This window comes from Taudactylus pleione, unplaced genomic scaffold (genome assembly GCF_031769625.1).
Source record: "Taudactylus pleione unplaced genomic scaffold, aTauple2 ptg000089l, whole genome shotgun sequence".
NCBI lineage: Eukaryota > Metazoa > Chordata > Amphibia > Anura > Myobatrachidae > Taudactylus > Taudactylus pleione.
Window position 1 is genome coordinate 4,831,682 of NW_028284491.1, and position 20,669 is coordinate 4,852,350.

Here is a 20,669-nt window from a genome sequence, read left to right on the forward strand (position 1 = left end):
GCGCCTGTACTTTTGTCGGATTTCTTCTCGCACCCCAGGAGGGATTTAAAGAAATCCTTAACAGCCCGCTGAATTGAATAGCTCCGGGAGCGTCCTCCCGGTGCTGTTTAATTTGCGTTCAATTGCATCGAGCCCTATAAATATATACAATTACAGTTTATTTTAGAATACAGAGTAATGAGCTGGAATATTTTATTTTGCTTTACTGGAGGAGAGCGCAGATCAACCAGCCAGGAAACACAGTTGGCCAATTAGCCTAACAAGGTGATTACGGTACAGTGGAAAAGTAAGTCGCCAGTGTATGGAAACATGTAAATAGATCAGCTACAGGATCTAGAAGGGACATTCATTTTTAAAAATACAGGATAATCATAAAAACACTGAAGCCGTTTAGAGATTACAGACTGATGAAGGCATCACTTGAATAGAACACTTTCCCTTTCTGACTTTGTCCCTTGATAATAAACAAACAACAACATTCCAACACCCTGTGTAGCTGCTTTATGCGAGTCCCCCACTTAAGATTTGAAAGTCCAAGCACAGTAACTATTAGTATTGGAGCATTGAAAATGTCATTAAGTCTGAAACAGTGGTTGCATGCTCCGCTATGGGGGGCTCTTCTGTTAAAGTTGTTTTTTTTCCAGGGGTCCTCAGCAGATGAAGATAAAAGTAACACACACTCACTATACCAGAGGTCCCCAAAGTCGACAATTACAGTCCACTTTTTGAAGATATCCATGCTTGAGCACAGGTGACTTAAGTACCTCAGTCAATTTGATTTAAGTATCTGGATTCAAGCATGGATATCCTTAAACTTGGACTGTAATGGCGGAGTTTAGAAACCTCTGCATTATACGGTTATCAGTAGTATATTGTGCAGAACCAAACTACATAATAAGTCTTCCCAGATATAGGTGTGATTGGCAGAAAATCTGATGACCCATATAGGAATGGGTGTGATGTAATCGGGCAAGTGCAAAGTATGTAGTCAGCTACATTGCAACCCAGTGGTCTTAAAATAGTTGCAAGTGGCTCTGAAATTTCACTTTACACAAGAAAGGACTGGTTGCTTTCCTTTCTGGAGAAAATCTGCCATAACTCTGCATACATGACATACATTTGTCTAAAATCATTTTAGAACTTCAGATATATGCAGGTGGGGGTTGGGTTGCTCCTCTTTTGGGTTATACGGTTCAATAAACATGATAAAAGACACTGAATAAAGCTTGGTAAAATGGCTGATAACAGTATACATTTAATGTGAGGTAGATGAGGTTAACATGAAAAAAAAAAAAAGTTACGTTCAAGATAAATACACCTTACTTTTGGTTGTACTCCAAAACCCAGCAATGAAATGGTACGCCTACAATTAAATTGACAGATGCTGGTCTTAGTCAGAAGTTGCTTTTATTAAAACTTGGCAATGACTACAAGATACAAAACAATATTTTGGTCCATCAAAACCATAATCCGTTTAAAAATAAAAAAGGCTACATTTTATGAGAATAGAGGTGCTCGGAGCACATTCAGTGAGGGAGATTGGAGCTTCTAGGGGTGCACCCTGGAAAGCAAAGCAGCATATTGAGAGCCCATTCTTCAGACTGCAAATGCTGTAATAATATATGTTACTGTACACTCTGCTGTGTAAACAGCCCTTCATTAATGAAATCTACAGACCAATTGCTCAGTCCAAAAATATGTAACCTTTTCCACTTAAAAAAACAAACAAACCAACCCACACATTATGTGGGCCTCTAATCTTATTCAGTATATCTATGTAAGACTGCAAAGATAAATAGGTCTTTGAAAAAAACTCTAAATGGCAGTCCTGAAGACGAGTTAATCAGTGCTTCTTTAAATTATACTTAGTTAATAGAGTTTGTTAAAGTGTACAAGCTCTGCTTAAACACAGTGGAGGTGGCCATTTTGTGGGGTCTTATTTTATGTTAGTTCCTGAAGAATTGAAAGGCTGCATCCATGAACACTGGCCCAGCCCACAAAATGGCTTCCTCCACAGTATACATAATATACACTTTAAAGGTCTATGCAGTATGTCCATGAATAAACATGAAAAGCTGCTTTACATATACATCAGGAGCACAGTAAGAGTGACTAGACAAGGCCTAAATTTTTATTTTTTGTTGATATTTTTTTTCTGGGGAAGAGAGAATAGTAGGTTAAACATGACGAATAGAACATAAAAAACAAAAACACATAAGGGGGAAGAGGATAAAAATACTTGATCCTTCAGGGTATATTAGAAGTCAGCCCTCAAAATATTTCCTGGCCTTAAATATATCATCTGGGACCAGTATAAATAGCGCTATTAGTGTGTCCTTATTCCACTTGTCAGTCATTTGGTAGAGGCCTCGATAACACTCTAAAGCATCTTCTTAAAGCCTCAAGAAGATGCTGAAATGTTTGAAATGAAGAACACCCCATAAAATACATCCATAGGCAGATTTTATTTGGCCAAGTTTTATGTGTTTCTAATCCCCAGAGCTTGTTCCAGCTCCTGGCGTCTTTGCTGCACCTACAAAGGGGAGACCATCGAATAGGTTACAAAAACAGCAAATGTGCAAATACAACAGAATGTTTTTCAGATGTCTGTATAACGCATGTTTACCTTCGAGTAGAAGTATCGACATACAGCCTCCTGAGCCCACGGCTGGAAATAAAACTCTGCTCTGCGCTCCTCCTCTGGATTGCCGACAACGTCGGTCATAGTCTGAGGACAGAGGAGAGGTTTAGAAAAGGAGAAAGACTATTACACTCTTACACCCAGCGACAGTCTCACTCACCTTGAGGTCACGGCATTGAGACTGTAGCCAGTCATTGATGAATCCTTGAGGGTCACGGGCAAAACTTAACATGAATTCCCTCTGAATCTTCAACTGATTAATCGTTTCAATAGTCTCATGGATCTGAAAAGAACGTATATTAACTACCCAGATGAAATGGATGTCACGACAAACTATTGCGTAACCAAAACGGCAAAGACTGTTACAACCTAATATCTAACATCCATAAACATCTACCGTTCCATTCAACACTTCAATGCTCCCATGATTCCTAATCAGAATCATAAAACCCAAGGGGAACTGTGAATATGCACATAATAACAACACACAATATTACATCTGATCTTTTCGATAAGAACTTGCTCTGCTTTTCACTTATGGGGCTCAATTAAATTCAACATGAATTGAATAGCGCCGGGAAAGAGCTGCCGGAGCTATTTAATTGAGTGCACTGTTAAGCCGGACTAAGGATTTCTTCTCGCACCCCTCCTGGGATACGAGCAGAAATCCGACAAAACTCCTGTCGTGATGCTGTTTTCTGCCCTTATCGCCTTGGAAACAGCAACGTGCCGGGCAGTTTAATCGGAGAATGCAGGTTTTCACGACTAAACACCACAAGAACGGCCATTCTCAGACGTAGCGCTAAATTGAATAGTTCCGGGAGCTCCTCCCCGCTATTCAATTGAATTGAATCAAACCCAAAGGACTGCCAATAACGGCAGTCGTTCCAGGACTAAGGAAAGGGTGACCGCTAGACTGATCAAAGCTAGGCTACAGTTACTGTGCAATACACTACAGCATTGGCACTTGCGCATTATAGTGGGTCTTTATTCGACAATGTAGATGGGGGAACTAGTTTACAAAGAAAATTACTTAAACCAGCAGGATGCACTGGAGCACTGGGACTTTGGCTGCCATAGGCAAGGATTCTGTAATGGTGCCGCTGCAGAAGGAGGTTGTCAATAGAAGGTACAGGGAGGAAGGTGTATGCCAGCTCTTGTGTGTGCATGGTGCTTCCTGACAGCCTCTCATTTCCACCACAACCACCCCTCTTCCATCATCCAGATCATCTCCTGCATGGGCACAGTTAGGGGTAAAAGCTGCAATTGATCTGATACCAGAAGGGTTATTTGTGATGTAGGTAAGACATATTGTCATTCGAGTAAATGCAGGGCATGATGTTTTTTTGGTTAGAGTACAGTGGCTGAGTATGGAAGCAGAGCCAGACTGTGAGAACAGCGCAAGGGCACCATAAGGAAGCAGTTTGTACAGCACTAGTGGTACAGGAATAACCAGGTGCCAGAGAGAAGAGAGTACCTGCATTGGGGCAGTAGCCAGGGAGAGCCTAGGGCAGGGGAAGCCAACCTCCGTCCTCGAGAGCTACTAACAGTTCACGTTTTCCAGATCACCTAGCTGGTGCATAGGTGTATTCATTACTCACTAACATTTGAAAAGAGCCACAGGTGGAGCCAATTATTTCACTTGTGATTCTGTGAGGAGACCTAGAAAACATGCACTGTTGGTAGCTCTCGAGGACTAGGGTTGGCTGGCTCTGGCCTAGGGCGACTGGAAAATTTGAATCAGGCCCTGCTCCAATCAAATAATGAGGCCCTCATCCAGACAATCATTGTCAGGCTGTGGATGCAGGGAAGGTCCTGGGGACAGATGACTGGCTGCTCTAAGTGTCACATTATGATGGGCCCCAGAAACCTTGAAGGAAGACCGCAAAACGTGATTTATGGTTCCCAGGGACTCACAAAATGATGGACTTCGTACGATCACTGTAGTCAGCCGTATGAAACTGCAAATTGGGACAGGTAATCTGTTTAATGTCTCAAAATATCTGAACACAAATTTATTTGAACACTACCCAGGGCAGGAAGTGTCAAATTCGAGTTTAACTCCACTGGCTGCAACAGATATTTACTTGTGTATATTAAGCAGAACAGTTGGTAAACCAAAAGCAGCAATACTTATATTAAAAAGCACACATGGGAAAAGTTGCTTAGGAGCATGAATCTGATGGCTGCACAGTGCAATCTTTCCAGTGCTGATCATCTCTGGGAGGAAGCAGACAGACTCATACATATACATACATATTAAAAACTGTACAAAATATTCAATTAGTGAAGGTTGCTCAAACTACAGAACACGCTAACGACGCCTCAAGGGGAGACATGTTAAACACTTTAATTAGAGAGCAAGAAATCAAGAGTACTGGTTTTCCCAAATCAACTAATCACACATATTTTACATGTAGTAGTTTATAGCGTTCAGCATGTGCATAAAAAAAAACAAAAAAAACAGCCTATCTTCACATAACAGGGGCTACGAAAAAAAACAAACAGCAGTTCCGGAGGTACCGTAAGGGCGGCATTTAGCTGCAGTTCTTCGCGCCTGCGAGGGGACTCATGGCTAATAGGATGGAGCCCTATCTTTTTCTAAACCAATGAAGGACTCCACCCAGACAAAGCTATATGTATTTTAGAAGTTGTAGGAAAGAGGTACGAGCCAAAACCGTTTAATACATTAAAGATTAAACAAATTCCAAACACAACTATATAATCCAGAAGTAATTTTATCTAATTCCGCTACAACTGTAAGGACCTATGCCTGACCTTGTTATCCAGCGCTGCAATTTCTTGCTGGCTGGATGTGGACAGCAGGAAGGAATTCATCTGGGTTTTCAAAGTGTCATCAACCTCAACATCAATATCATAGCATGCCGTCTTCTTCTGGTCATTGGGATCCACACTGTTGGCAATAGATGGAACATTAGGCTGGAACACAGCAATGTTATAAAGACCAGGAACCTCAGGATCTCTCCTTACCTGATGACGTGATTAATTATGATGGGCTCCGGTGGCATGAGGAGGGCATGGAGTCTCTGAGGAAGCTCGGAAAACTTCATCCTTTGAGATTCGAAGATCTGCAACGGGAAATCCATGCAATGGTGAGAACATTACAATGAACAAATGGGGAAAGTGCTACTGACTCCACACGTAATAGGCTTGTACCTGCTGTAAATACTTGTCGCTGATTATGAACTCTCGTTCATGTGGGTCCTGAAGTTTGTGTGTTTTAATATACTGCCACAGGGCTTGGATAATAACTGGGCGAGTCTGGGTGTGGATCCCAAGAAGACGTGCCAACCGGGGATCCAGCTTAAACTGAGGAGGCTATCAAAAAAGAGAAGCCAGCAATGAAGGCAAGTTTGTCTGGTTACAGCAGATCCCAAAATGCCCAGATTAGTTTTACACCATGTATATACCTGGTAGTCCAGCATCAGCAGCACAGTGCAGCGTACATTTACGTCTCCTGGACGTTTGACCTGAAATCCATCTGTCTCCTGTGTGGTCGGCGTTCTGTGCCACTGCGCAAACAGGTTATCGGTAAAGTTAGCAAAAGATTCAAATAACTAAAGTTCATTTTTGTTATTTTAATTCCTAAACTATGTATAATTCTTAAAGGACATGTCACCAAGAATCCAAGTTGTATAAGATAAAAGCTAAAAATATTAACACACGTAAAAGTTCAGACATCTAGACCAGAGGTTCTCAAACTCGGTCCCACACAGGTCACATTTTCCAGGTCACCCAGCAGGTGCACAGGTGTATTCATTACTCTCTGACACATTTTAAAAGATTCACAGATGGAGCTAATTATTTCACTTGTGATTCTGTGAGGAGACCTGGAAAACATGCACTGTTTGGGGTCCTGAGGACAGAGTTTGAGAACCCGTGATCTAGACAAATCTTATATACAAGAAAGGAAAGAAAACTATTATTTGGAGGTAATGAACTGATAAAACTTTAATTCAGAATAATAAAACTCCACTTTTTATCTGTACTACAAATATGCCATCTAATAAAATAACAATTTAGCAAACAGTAAACTACAGAAAATGAAAAGTGTGTAAAGCATGAAGCAGGTTAAATTACAATGAAGATGGGCTATTTTTGTGGGAGAATGTTAGGTGTAAATATGTAAGTGGGCGAGATTTATCACTGGTACAATACGGTTTTTGTCTGTTCCCTTCTTTAGGTCAGTGGAGTTCCTCAGAATACTTGTATCCTGTCCTGTCGATCATATGCTGGTGTGTACACACGCAGCAGGGAGCCAGTGGTGATTAACAGCTCAACTGGGAAAATTTAAATGCCCACCCGGTTGAGCTGTCAAGCCTGGCACATCAGGCAGACAATTGGTAAGTGTGTATACACTTACCAGTCGTCAGGTAGGTCGTCCAAACTACAATGACAGAAGTTCATGGACCCATTCACCTTTCCCTTATGTTACCCTTTACATATTTTTCCTCTACTGCTCAAAGGTGTCCTCAATGTTGTTAACTCCCTCCTTCACCACCTTTTTTTTTCCCTTTCAATATCGGAATTCTTTAATTCTATTAACATTTGGTACAATTCATTGCTTTGTTCATATTCCAAATACGGAAGGGTGTGATATACAAGGTCGACAATTTAGAGGTCAACATTCAGTAGGTCAAGTGGATTTGAATGTCGACAATGAAAAGGTCGACATGCTCATTACATCAACCATTCTGTAGACATGTATTTAATTTGACAGGGTTAAATGGTCGATCTAACCAAAAGGTCGACACATTTTTTTTTCTATTTTAGCCTAACCCTGACAATCATGTAAAAAAACAAACAAAAAACCAGAACACGTGTAGTCATTTTAGTGTCGACTTGCTAAATGGCAACCATTTAATAAAACTGTTGACCTAAATACACGTCTACAGAATGGCCGACCTAATTATCATGTTGACCGGTAGCCAAACCGAAAATTATACAGACTGCATTTATATAAATTTGACCTGCAAAGTTCTGGGGGTGATGTATCAAACTGTCTAAAGAGTTAATGTTGCCCATAGCAACAAATTAGCTCCTTACCAGCGGTTGCTATAGGCACCATTGTCCACTATATTTTGGAAAATGACATTTAGTTTGTAGTGTAGAGAAGCTTTATGGCTGTGCACTGTACATTTTACATCTATCACATACCTCCACCAGATGGTTATCGGGTCCATACAAGTCCTTATCTAGTTCAATGACCAGAGACTTGAAAAAGGATGAAAACTTCCTCTTCTGTTTGGTAGCATCATATTTGGACAAAGCTGCCTGAAAGACAGAATTATACCATCATTTACCATTCACGTCTCAATTGGAACAGAGAGGGGAATATAAAAACAAGCAATTCATTTTATAGCTACAGCTTCCAGGTGGTTGAAGGGAGATTCCCTACAATCCCAGAACTTTCCATAAAAGGCAGAGACATATTTTGGTGGGAATCCGCTGATTTAAAGTGACTAACTAGTCACTTTAAATCAGCGGGATCTCCACCACAATATGTCAGAACAGTTTATATAGCACGTAGGAGAGTGAATAGAAAATGAACGAATGCTCCACACTAACAGAGAATCCGGATGACAAATGATATATAATGGTATAAATGTGCAAGGCACATAAAAGACAGAACACACACACAATGTAGGTTGACCAATCCTGTTGTTTCCGCGGTGCACCGTGCCCTGCCTGGTTTGAAAGCACTAAAATATGCCCAGCCCTTGTGGCGGCACCCTGCTAAAAAGTTCATGTGAAATACTCACCAGCAAGTGAATATGCACAAAGCATCTATTCACACTGCAGGGAGAGCTTGGGGGCAGCCCAGCATCTCAGTGAGTTCTGGGCACACACCCTACAGTGATAAAAAGGTGTGCGGCTCAAAGCCAACCCCCTTTTCTGAGTGACCACACCCCTTTTCATGCACGCGGGCTGAGGTGCCCTTTTCTGACAGGCGCCTTGCCCACCCTACTATGGACACTGCAATCAGTCCACTGCACTTGCCAGAGGTGCTATAATGAACTTTCTGATAGGGTAGCCTATTATTTATTAATACAGGTTGAGTCTCCCATATCCAACTATTCCGAAATACGGAATATTCCGAAATACGCAACATTTTTAGCATGACTTAGAAAGTGAAACCTTTGCTTTCTGGTGGTTCAATGTACACAAACTTTGTTTAAAGCACAACTTAATAAAAATATCGTATAAAATAACTTTCAGGCTGTGTGTATAAGGTATATATGAAACATACATGAAATTCATTTATGTACACAAACTTTTTTTGATGCACAAAATGATTAAAAATATAGTATAAAATGACCTGCAGGCTGTGTGTATAAGGTGTATATAAAATATAAATGCATTCTGTGTTTAGATTTGGGTCCCATTCCCAAGATATTTCATTATTTTATACAAATATTCCAATATCCAAAATACCCCTGGTCCCAAGCATTTTGGATATGGGAGACTCAACCTGTATTATATATATATATATATATATACATATACATATATATACATACATACATATATATATATGTTTCAGTCAATCACATCAGTCCCTGCCCCAGAGGAGCTTACCATCTATATTGCCTAAAGGTTAAGTTTTTTGTCAGAAGCATGTTAATCTACATGTAATGTTTTTGGAGTGTGGGTGGAGGCGAATATTGAACTCAGGACCTCAAGCGTTATGGAGCTACAATGCTAACCACAAAAGATTTTGAGCTTTTGATTGCAGACAATTGCTTTACAGTGATCGACAAATTTGCAGCAGCTCATATCCTATGGCAGTGGTTCCCAAATTGTGTGCATAGGCACCCTAGGGTGCCTCGGGACACTTGCAGGGGTGCCTCAGGTTGGTGGTCTAGCACAAACTAAAATTATTTACGGTCAATGTAATTTAAATTTATGGACAAGCAGAAGCACAAACCTGTCCACCACCACAGAACTGAACCTAAATATGACAGGTAAGCACAATTTACTTTACCGAAATTTTTTTTTTGAATTTCTCAATAACAAATATTTGGCTTAGGGGTGCCGTGAAAACATTGCTGTTACTCTAGGGCGCCGTGATTCAAAAAAGTTTTGGAACTACTGTCCTATGGCATGATCCGCACTGGCAAGCACTATGTACATCACCCATGACTTACACGCTGCATGAATGTCAAGTGGTTTATTGCATCTATGAACAAGAGGATGAGCATTTGCTTAGCATTTTTTTCTTCTTCTAGGCAATGCAGGACAATGCTGCTTTACCCTAGGTGATCAGTTTTGTAGCGGTCAATCTGAGGAGATTAACACCACATAGAAGCAGCACTTTGTAAAGAAATTAGCCACAAAGACTGATCCATGTAGATCGTGTTTCTAATCTTACATAATTAAATAAAAAAAGTTTTGCATCTGTAAGTTGTACATCAAGAGTATATTTTGTAGATGTGCCCATAAAAGGACAGATCAGATAGTTAGTGCTTGAACAATGAGCAGACACTCGTTTTAACCAGCATTCTCCTCAGGTACATAATGACATCGCAACGAGCAGACTTATCGTGATGAAAGGGCGCTTTGTAACCCAAGCAATCCCCGGCATGTATTGGCAGCTAGCTGGTCAGAACTTACATCTTCAAGAAGCCGACCTTCTACACGCAACTCCCAAGAGGCCACAGTGCCCTCGCCATCCTCTGCATCAGACTTTGCAGGGTTAAAGGTGTTTGATATAAAGATCCGGAGTTTCCGTTTTTGCTGCAGAGATATAAAATATTTTAAGAACAGGAATCGCTCAATAAAATCTCACAGCACGGTCAGCTATTAAAGTCTAGTATACCTTGATCGGTCTTTTCAATGCTTCCTGAATATCAAGACGTTTCCTCATAATCGTCTGATCCAATTTCCTCTCAAAAGCCAACAAATCCATATAAGCCTGAGATTCAGGTACAAGTTCCCGAATCTGAGGGAAGAAAAACTGGGAGTAAAGTCAAAGCAATAACAGGACAGTACAGGACGCCCCAAACATTGTACTGGTACAGCATTTGCTCCACACTCACCCTCTGAGGTAGAATCTTATCAGCCATCTTCTTTTTTTTAGTGCTTTAAAATTGAAAAACAAATTTGATCAGCCAAGTTATTCAAAGCTACTTTTCTGATCAATACAAATATACAGTGGTTTGTGTGACGGGAGGTCCAAACGGATAAATCTGAACACTTAAGACTACTCTCATTAAAGAGACGCAACACAAACTGATGACATACTGTAGTGGAGAAACCCATTCATAATCATGTAACATTCATTTAGTAACATTTACTGAGAATAGCAGCTGCTCAGAACAAACTTCGTAATCATACATCAATAATTGAATGCAAATGCCTAGAAAGCTAACATTTAACTTATAACAAGCTATCCATGCAAACTACCAAGTGTTGACATGTTTTCTAGGTTGCACAAAAGAAAGTTCATATTTTTGAGTTAGTTGTCCATTTTAAGATTAACAAGTTTAGATTCTGGACTAAAGCTGCAGATCCAATTGCCGATTAAACAGAGCGATTGACCGATTAAGACATCGTAATAGTTCAATCGCTCATTAATTGTGCATGAAAATGTCGGAAACGACCAGAGATGTGCGCTCCCACTGGTCGTTTTCGACATCAATCATCACCTGACCATGCCGGTCAATCTGCCATAACGACAGATTGGGCATGTTCGGGGATGAGGGAGGGTGCCTGCACTGAATGACATATTGTTCAGTGTAGGCACTACAGGGGATGAGGAACGACTGTACGATTACGATGTTGTAATCGTACTGTAGTTACCCCATCGCCTAATGGATACACACCACCAACATAAAGCCCACTCAGTTTATGGCAATCACAAACGCATCACACATACACTAATTTCATGAAAGTAACCTTTGGCATAATCTTGAATATGTATTACTTATTTTTAATATAGCAGGACCCAACACATTTTTAATAAACGGAAAGCCAGCCTACAAACTTAGGAGCCAGGCAAGATGTAAAACTATTTTACATTGTACCCACTAATTACAGATAACCCCACCACTTCCACACACAGCTCAACCCTCTTATACCCCTTTTTTTTTTTACCAAAAGTCCCAGGTCTGACCCGGGATTTGGAACATGTTTCCAATCCAGATCAGACCCAGGACAGACCTATTTACACCACGGCGCTGCACTGTTCACACAGGAGCAGGGTCAGCACTGACCCGGCACTTCCAGCGCAGGTGAGCAGCGCTTCTTGCCCTCCCTCCCCGACCCTCTTACCACACTCCGCAGCGGTCCAGAGGCAGGGAGGGTGGAAATGGCGCGCTGCTCTGTGCTGCTTCGGCCGGCGCTGGTTGCAGTGGACGCTTGGAGATGAGGTAATCTCCAAGCGCCACTGAAGCCGGCCAAACAGGCGGCATGATCCGATTCATCGTGACCCGGATCGCGCCTGTTACACTGCAGGGAGATAAGGGAATAACCCTGCAAACTACCAGAGTTGGATCCCCAGGTCCCTGGACCCAGGTGGATCCATTTAATCCCGGGTTAATGCGCGTTCACGTGCATCAATCCGGGATTTTCAGGTCAGTGTAAAAGGGGTATTACAGACATTACAGCACCTTCCATCCACTTCATGTTGCTTCTCTGTCCCCTCTCAATGGGCTGGTGTCTCCCACCCAAACCCTTTATACTCCCTCTCACTTATCAAACCCACCCACACCTCAGCATTCTCACTGCCCACCCAATCCCCTTCTTTAAGTGCTTCTGTGCATAATGCCCTCAGCAATGTGTTCCACTCATCACCCAGTCATTTTAATTACCCTTTCATCCCCAGTCATTTATAACACATCTTTCTAGCATCATATATACCCCAACTCTCCATCATTATTAAACCCTCGAATTTGCATCTTTTACACACAGTCATTAAACAAGAGGTTCCCAAACTCCACCATTACAGTCCACGTTTTAAGGATATCCATGCCTGAGCACAGGTGACTTAATTAGTACCTCAGTCAATTTGATTTGACCATCTGGACACAAGCATGGATGAAACCTGTGCTGTAATGGCGGAGTTTGGGAACCTCTGCAATAAACGGTTGCTCTATCATTAACCCTCTCACCTACCATCATTAATCCCTCTTTCACTGCTGTGCTGCCCTTCTGCATTTATCCAGAGTGGCACTGATCATACATCAGGTCCAAAAATGGTGTTAGCAAAACTAATACCCCTTTTCCACCTAAATTCCGGGTCTGACCCGGAGTTGGAACAAAGTTCCTATCCGGTTCAGACCCGGAATTTTGCCGGCGCTGACTCGGGATATTCCCGAGTCAGCGCCGCTCACACCGCAGTCGGGTCTGCATAGATCCGGCTTTTGCGGAGTGAAAGTGGACGCTTGGAGATGACGTCATCTCCAAGCGCCACTGAAGCCGGACCAATCGGCCGGCTAGCAGCGCACTCCAGGTCATCGTGACCCGGAGTGCGCTGTTACCATAGCAGGGTTTCACGGGCTACGCCCGTGTTAAACCCTGCTAGTTACCTGGGTTGGATTGCCGGGTCACTCGACCCGGCGATCCAACCCTCTGCCCTTTTACACCAGGGAGCTGCCCGGGTTAACCCTTCAAAAACCCGGGTTTTAGCTCCGGTGTAAAAGGGGTATAACTGAATTTGTGACAATGGTACATTGCGTAGGAAAATAATTTGCATTGTGTTTGACTCCCATTTAGGACAGCCACATGAAGAAACATAACTACTTCAAATATGAATAAGTCTGATTAGTTTTCAGCATCATAAAGACGGAACTGAACGTTATATATCGGAAACATTATGAAAATAAAAAACATCAAACTCCGAACAGCAGCAAAAAGCTTACTTCATTAAATGGATTAATTGTTGTAGCCTTTTCTGAAGAAATTAACTGTTTGGTGCCCAGACTCCATCTGCCAGCCTATACCCCAGCGTAGTCCCTGTGTCCCCCTGTGGACCAGTGAAGAAGAAGAAAGAAACTTCTCATTACCTGTGGTTCCTATTTTGAGCTGCCTGTTGTTGCACTTGTTGAATTTGCTGAGGAGGAGGTCGCTTGCGGGACTGGTCCATGCCTGACTGAGCCATACCTGGTCGAGCAGCAGGGCTCCCTCCATAACCGGGAGGTCCCATAGCTGGTCCCTGAGGTGTCATTCGACTGCCTGGAAGAATCCCGGGGCGCTGAAATAAACAGGGATAAGAGTTAACATACAGTGCAATGAAGGAACAACTAATGCTGAGTACACACTGGCCGATATATCGTGTGCGCGTCGGCCAGTGTGTACAGACAATATGTCTGAGCAACGCCATTCGCAGACATATTGCATTCGCTGTGCAGCACAGCCGAAGCCCAATATATCTGCAGATATATTGGTGTATCGTGCTGTGTCTACGGGCGGTCAGCCAGCCCCCTTACACTTGCTGCAGAGGCCGCCAGTGACTGACAGCTGAACTGGGCGGGCACATGTAACCAACCCAGTTGCAGATACTGGCAAGTGTGCATGCACTTACCAATCTTAGATAGGACGGCCGATCTGTCGTCCTGGTGTGTACCCAGCTTAAGGAAGTTGCTGGCTACACAGAAAAGTTACAACCTCTTTATGTAAATAAAAAAATAAAATAAAAAAAACAGTATATACAGGCATTAAAATATCCAAATTTCAAAGGAATACATATACGGTACTAAGGAAAATAAATATACAAACACCTCTCTCTAGACTACTGGTTCCCAAATGGCATCCCTCCTGCTATAGAAGTAATAGAATAGGATACATTTCTCATGTGAAATCAAAATCTAATGGGTGCTAATCAAGCGGCATTCAAGGCCAGTGTTATTTAATATGATCGGTATAGCCACTGGCAGGGACACAAACTTTAACCATTATGGGAAATAACCATTGTTATGTGATACGATGTGGGCCACACAGGACCACAATACTATTTGGGAAAGAACAGGCTGGATGTGGAGATTGAGAACACGAACTCTCATTCTTGGACACTGTTTCTGCAGTCAGTATTACTACTGGTGGAATTGTACTTGGCACTTATGGTATTGCTGACATTGTATTGGGCGTTAGTAATAATTATGCACTGGTATTATAGGGGATGCAGTCAACGTGCGGGATGCCTACGGTCGGGATCCCGGCTCCAGTATCCCGATCACCGGCATCTCGAAGGTATCGGGGTGTTAGGGGGAGGTTAGGGTCAGGTAGCGGGATTAGGCATTAGGGGGAGGGTTAGGCACCAGGTAGGAAGTGTTAGGATTAGAGTGCGGGGAGGGGTAGGTCAGGTTAGGTTTAGGCACTAAGGGGGAGGTTAGGGTATGGGTTAGAAAAATACTTACCATTACTTCCTATAGGTGTAGGGATTCTGCCTGTCTGTGTGCCGCTGCCGGTATTCTGACCAGCGGCATCCCAACAGCCGGGATTTCATACCCAACCCACATTATATTGGACATCATTATTAGTAAGGGCACATTACTGGACAGTATAACTACTGCTTCTGTTTTATTAATGGTTTCTCATTTTGTTTGTGTGATTTAGATTTTGTAGTATAGTCACCTCTATCTGACAATACAGAGTTTTGTGGCTCCTTACAAATAAGTAATAGCCATTTATACAAATAGTGGGATACTGGCCACTGTCTTGTCCCTGGCCACCGCTGACATATTACTACTATTGTTGACATATTACTTAACTTGCTAAATATGGGCATTATGGTCTTACCACATTACATCATTTTTACTGAAAAGTATTTAAGTTTCTGTTCATAGAAATAAGCAAAACAGTCCTCGTATTACTGCTCCCCCCAAAACATCAATATTATGTGCATAACCCCATACAGCACACCGTCCTAATGCAGAATATAATGACTGTCAGTCGCAGAGAGGATGCATGGTAATCCGCATGCTGTATATAATGAGCTGCAGCATTACACTGTTATGTAATGCTGGGACCAGGGGACCGGCGTGTGTGTACACAGCAAACACAGGCAGATCCAGAGCACGGATAAGGCCAGGATCTCAGGGCTATGCCCCCCCCCATCCTGCGCTCTCTTACCGGGTAAGCTGCTCCAGGCATAGGGGAGCGGTACATCCCTTGTCCCGGGGCGGGGCCCATTCTCACAGCTGGGCCGGGCGTTCCAGGGCCTAGCGCGGCCGCCACGGGCCCGGATCCCCCCGGAGTCACCGACTGGAAACCAGCCCGCGCCGCCATCGCTCTGCAACAATGGGGCAGGAAGCGGAAGTACCGTGTCACACAGGGGGGGCCGGGGGAGCTCGCACAGCGGCGTTATTACACTCTGCAGCCGGCATGAATGATAGGCCGGAAGTCTGCGGGCGCCATTTTGGGTGCGGGAAAACCTGGCATGCCGGGAATGGCGTTTGAACGTCTCATTTCTCTTTCCTGGCAGACATATTGGACAATGGCAAACCCCAATTATCATCCATTAAGTGTCAACTGTTCAGCGGCATGGACGCGCCCCAGCACACGCACACTCTCCTTAGCGGTAGTTACTCCTAGCTTCACGTCATTCTGCTCCCCTGGCTTATATAACACCTGGTCTCTCTGTTATTGCGGCATACTGCACGAGCCCAAATCAACAATGGCCGCTATGACTTATTTTTATTAACAATAATTTCCTGTTGGTAGTAAGGTAATCCTTCCATAGGAATATAATGAATGAACGCCGTTATAGTTACTCTATAGAGCTCCTGCACATGCGCACTGATAACACTGTGGTGGGTGGTAGAGACCAGCGCCCTCTACTGTTTCCCAGCAGCTCATTCAGTAACCTTGCTGTAGCGTAGAGCTCCTCCTGATATAGCCGATTATAAGGGGATGGGTATGATATCCCGACAGTCGGGATGCCGGCTGTCAATAGACTGACAGCGGCATCCCGATGCCTACAATCCTGACAGGGGAATGGTAAGTACTGTTCCCCTGCCCTATTCACCCCCTAACCCTCCTTTGCTGCACCCTAACCCCTACCCCTCACCCTAACGATAAGTACCTAAACCTAACCCTCCCCCCTTAGTGCCTAACCCAGAGGTTCACAAACTTTTTTGCCCCACGGCGCCCTTGAGCATTAGCATTGTTTTCCCAGCATCCCTAAGTCAAACGATTGTTACAGAGAAATTCCGAAAAAAATGTAGTGAAGCAGTAAGGTGCATACACATGTAACGATTTTTTGAACGATTTAACTATAACGACGTCGTTTTCGTTCAGACATTGATAAAATAGTTCAGTTTCTGAGTAATAATGGTGCATTCACACGGTTAGATTTTTCTTCAGATCTGAACGATAACGATTTAAAAAATCGTTCAATCGTTCATATACGAAGGAAAATCTGACATGTCTGAACGATGAACTATGCGCCTTCCCGATGGTCAGATAACGATATCTGACAACTGATGTGTTTGCCGTCAGACTTGGACGATTCCATTCATTTCAATGCAGTCAGAAGTCGTTCAAATCGTTGGTAAAATCATTCAAATCGTTCATCTGACAAATCTGACCGTGTGTATGCACCATTATGGTGTATACACACGGTCAGATTTTTCCTTCAGATCTAAACGATAACGATTAAAAAAATCGTTCAGTCGTTCATATCTGAAAGATAATCTGACATGTCTGTCAGGTCTGTCAGATGAACAATTTGAACGGTGCGCGTTCCCGATGGTCAGATAACGATATCTGACATCTGATGTGTTTGCAATCAGACTTGGACGATTTCCATTCATTTTAATGCAGTCAAAAATTGTTCAATCGTTCAAATCTTTGGTAATAATCGTTCACATCGTTCAAATCGTTCATCTGACAGATCTGACAAATCTGACCGTGTGTATGCTCCATTATAATGATGAATGATTATCGTTCATGCGCGTTCCCGTTTGTAGTTCATTCTGACTGACCAACTGAACGATTTTCATTAAGGGAAGTTACAAAAAATAGTTCATTAAGCTGCATACACACGTAACGATTTTCTGGACGATTTTATGAACGATTTTATAAATGATTTTCTGTTAGATTTTTTAAAGTGTAATGAACGATTTCTTGAACTACAAACGATTTTTGTAACTTCCCTTAATGAAAATCGTTCAGTTGGCCAGTCAGAATGAACTACAAACGGGAACGCGCATGAACGATAATCGTTCATCTTTATAACTCAGAAAGTGAATGATTTTTTCAGCGATTGAACGATAACGACGTCGTTATAGTTAATCGTTCAAAAAATCGTTACGTGTGTATGCACCATTACACTTTAAAAAAAATCTGACATAAAATCGTTGGGAACAAAATCGTTGTGTGTGTATGCAGCTGTAAAGTGGAGTAAGTTGTGCCTACCTATCATCCTAAAGCTGCGTACACACACAACGATTTTGTTACCAACGATTTTATGAGCGATTTTCTGTCAGATTGTAGGTGCGTACACACATAACTTTTTTTGAACGATTTAACTATAACGACGTCATTATCGTTAAATCGTTTGAAATCGTTCATCTTTTTAAGCTGAACGATGATCGTTCATGCACGTTCATGTTTGCAGTTTGTAGTCCATCGTCCATTCTGACTGTCCAACAAACGATTTTTGTTTTGTGGGCAGGTTTGAGACTCTGGGCCTGATTCAGACCCGCTCGTGAGCGCTATGCAGGTCGAAGGTGGCACAGTGCGCATGCGCACGACGGAGCCGGCTCCATCGTGCGCATGCGCGAGACCTGGATAGCGACGAGCAAACCGTCGCTCCGGGTCTCGTACCAAAGGGGGCGTGCTGTCGATGTTGAGTGACAGCACGGTAGGCGTTCCCATGGGAACGCCTACCGTCTGGGGCTTGCCTCACTGACATCACAAGTGATGTCAGTGGGAGTTCTTTCGGCTCTGGTAGAGTCAAAAGCACTCTAGGGCTTGCGGCAACGAGACCCTACCACAAGGGTCTCGTCGCAAGCCCGATGGCCGCTCTGAAAAACAAGAGGGACGGCCCTGATTCAGAGCGAGTGCTTTATCATAGCGTCCGGCTCTGAATCAGGCCCTCTGTTTGTCTACATATTTACATTTCATTGACCATAAATTATTTGATTTGACGCTGGGCCACCAACCTGAGGAACCCCTGCAAGTGTCCTGAGGCACCCCAGGGTGCCACGGTGCGCAGTTTGGGAACCACTGGCCTGCGGGGGGGCCGCAGCTGACACCTACATGGTCCCGCTATACTTATGATCGGGATGCTGGCCATCGGCATCTCTAGCCATGGATTCCGGCATCGGTCTATTCACTCTGATCAGGATTCCAGCAGCCGACATCCCGTCCGTCGGTAAATTAACTGCATCCCGATTATAACATGTTCCCACTGAAACAGTCCTTGTGCAAATCCGCAGGCATACCTCTCATCATGAGCCATTCCAGGAGGGACAGAATGCTCTCTTCCTGGATTTCCCTCCTAATTTTTCAACACAGGTGATGGCAGTGAGGATTTAGGGCCTGATTCAGACCCACTCGTGAGCGTCTGTCCGCTCGCAAGTGGGTCGATGGTCTGCACTGCGCATGCGCACGACGGAGGAAGCTCCGTCGTGCACATGCGTGAGACGCGACGAGCGAAGGACTTTCCTTCGCTCGTTGTGTCTGATCAAAGGGGGCGTGCTGTCGATGTTGATTGACAGCACGCCCCCTTTGGTGGGCGTGCCGGGGGCGTGCCTCCCAGACAGGGGCGTTGCCAAGGGAACGCCTACCGTCAGAAGCCGGCCCCACTGACATCACTAGTGATGTCAGTGGGAGTGATTTTGGCTCTGATAGAGCCAAAATCACTCCGGGCCTTGCGGTTGAGAAACTCAACCGCAGGCTTCGGCTCGCAGTGGTGATGGTCAAGACCATCGCGACCATCATCCTGCATGCTCGTATATGCTGTGGGTGGTGACCCACAGCTATACGAGCGTCCAGGAGGACGCTCCATAATTATGGAGGTGGGCCCTGATTCAGAGCGAGCGCTCTGGTCAGAGCGTCCGGCTCTGAATCAGGGCCTTAATACCAAAGTGATTGACATTCAGAGACTCATTGGGCATTTATGGGGAGTGGCAGCACAAACCTAGGCGTGTCGTGACCGTTTTCGGGGCATGTATCTGCCTACGTCTGTGTTCCCATATGCAGAAAATATGATGCTAGCGTATCAGTTCCCTTGGCAATTCTGCGCAACCATAGGTTTATGCAGATTGTTGATTATCGAATGATCTGCAATAGCAGCTGCCTCTTTGTACGCAGTTGTTTGGATCTGCGAAGCAGCTGGTGGGTGTCTGAATACACTTCCAGGAGGCTACAGCATTAGCATATTGTTGCACAGCCGCTGTTTACGGGGAACCAGTATGATATACTGACAGCGGAAGCCCGGCAGGGGTATAGATCCCGAAGCTAAAAAAGGTAAGTTCAACTAACCCTATTCTACCTCCTAACCCTCCTTAAGGGGTTTCTAACCCTAACCTCCCCCCAAGTGCCTAAACCTAACCCCCCCTTCCCCGCAGCCTAAACCTAAGTCTCCTGGGTAGGTGCCTAACCCCCCCATCCCCTAGCCTAACCCTCCTGGGGGCTGTCTAAACCTAAGTCCACCCCGGGAGCCCCTAACCTAACCCTCCCCCCCCCCCGTGGCTGTCCGCGCCCGGCTTACCTTCGATCGGTTTATCTTGCTCCTGGCATAGGTCTAATGCCAGGCGTCGGGTTTTCGATGCCTGTCATTAGTACCGTGCCCGGATTTGAGAGCCAGGAAGCCGGCGGTCGGCATTGCGACCATCAGCTTCCTGACTGCATCCCGTTTAAGGGATCGCAGCTGCGATTGCATTAGCGACCTCATTTGCGGTAACATGCGATCGCTTGTCCCGGTGATAGCACTGCACACAGGGAAAACAATTTATAAGCAGTTAAGATTGATTTGTTTGACCAATATTTTAATTTTGCACCTGATGAGGAACTGCTATGGCAAATACAATAATGATATCAGTACACACTATGTTAAAAA

The 20,669-nt window shown here is 43.9% G+C and overlaps 1 protein-coding gene across 1 annotated transcript; it reads right to left on the reverse strand.

Annotated features, from left to right (window-relative positions):
• Positions 1-1,390: 1,390 nt before the first annotated feature.
• Positions 1,391-16,033, reverse strand: SMARCD1 (SWI/SNF related BAF chromatin remodeling complex subunit D1). The gene is made up of 13 exons (XM_088469130.1): positions 15,734-16,033; positions 13,669-13,856; positions 10,702-10,744; positions 10,482-10,604; positions 10,277-10,399; positions 7,820-7,936; positions 6,073-6,174; positions 5,819-5,980; positions 5,633-5,730; positions 5,420-5,555; positions 2,802-2,924; positions 2,627-2,728; positions 1,391-2,533 (listed from the first exon to the last, which is right to left on the reverse strand). The coding sequence occupies exons 1-13, from the start codon at positions 15,887-15,889 to the stop codon at positions 2,480-2,482; spliced, it is 1,527 nt and encodes a 508-aa protein (XP_088325256.1). The 5' UTR covers positions 15,890-16,033; the 3' UTR covers positions 1,391-2,479.
• Between the last annotated feature and the right edge of the window lie 4,636 nt (positions 16,034-20,669).

Coding starts and splice junctions, on each gene's coding strand:
- SMARCD1 (XM_088469130.1), bottom strand. CDS start 15,889: ATGGCGGCGCGGGCTGGTTTCCAGTCGGTGACTCCGGGGGGATCCGGG. Junction 7,937..10,276: donor AAGGTCGGCTTCTTGAAGAT/GTAAGTTCTGAC, acceptor TCTGTCTTTCAG/GCAGCTTTGTCCAAATATGA. Junction 5,556..5,632: donor ATAATTAATCACGTCATCAG/GTAAGGAGAGAT, acceptor TATTGCCAACAG/TGTGGATCCCAATGACCAGA.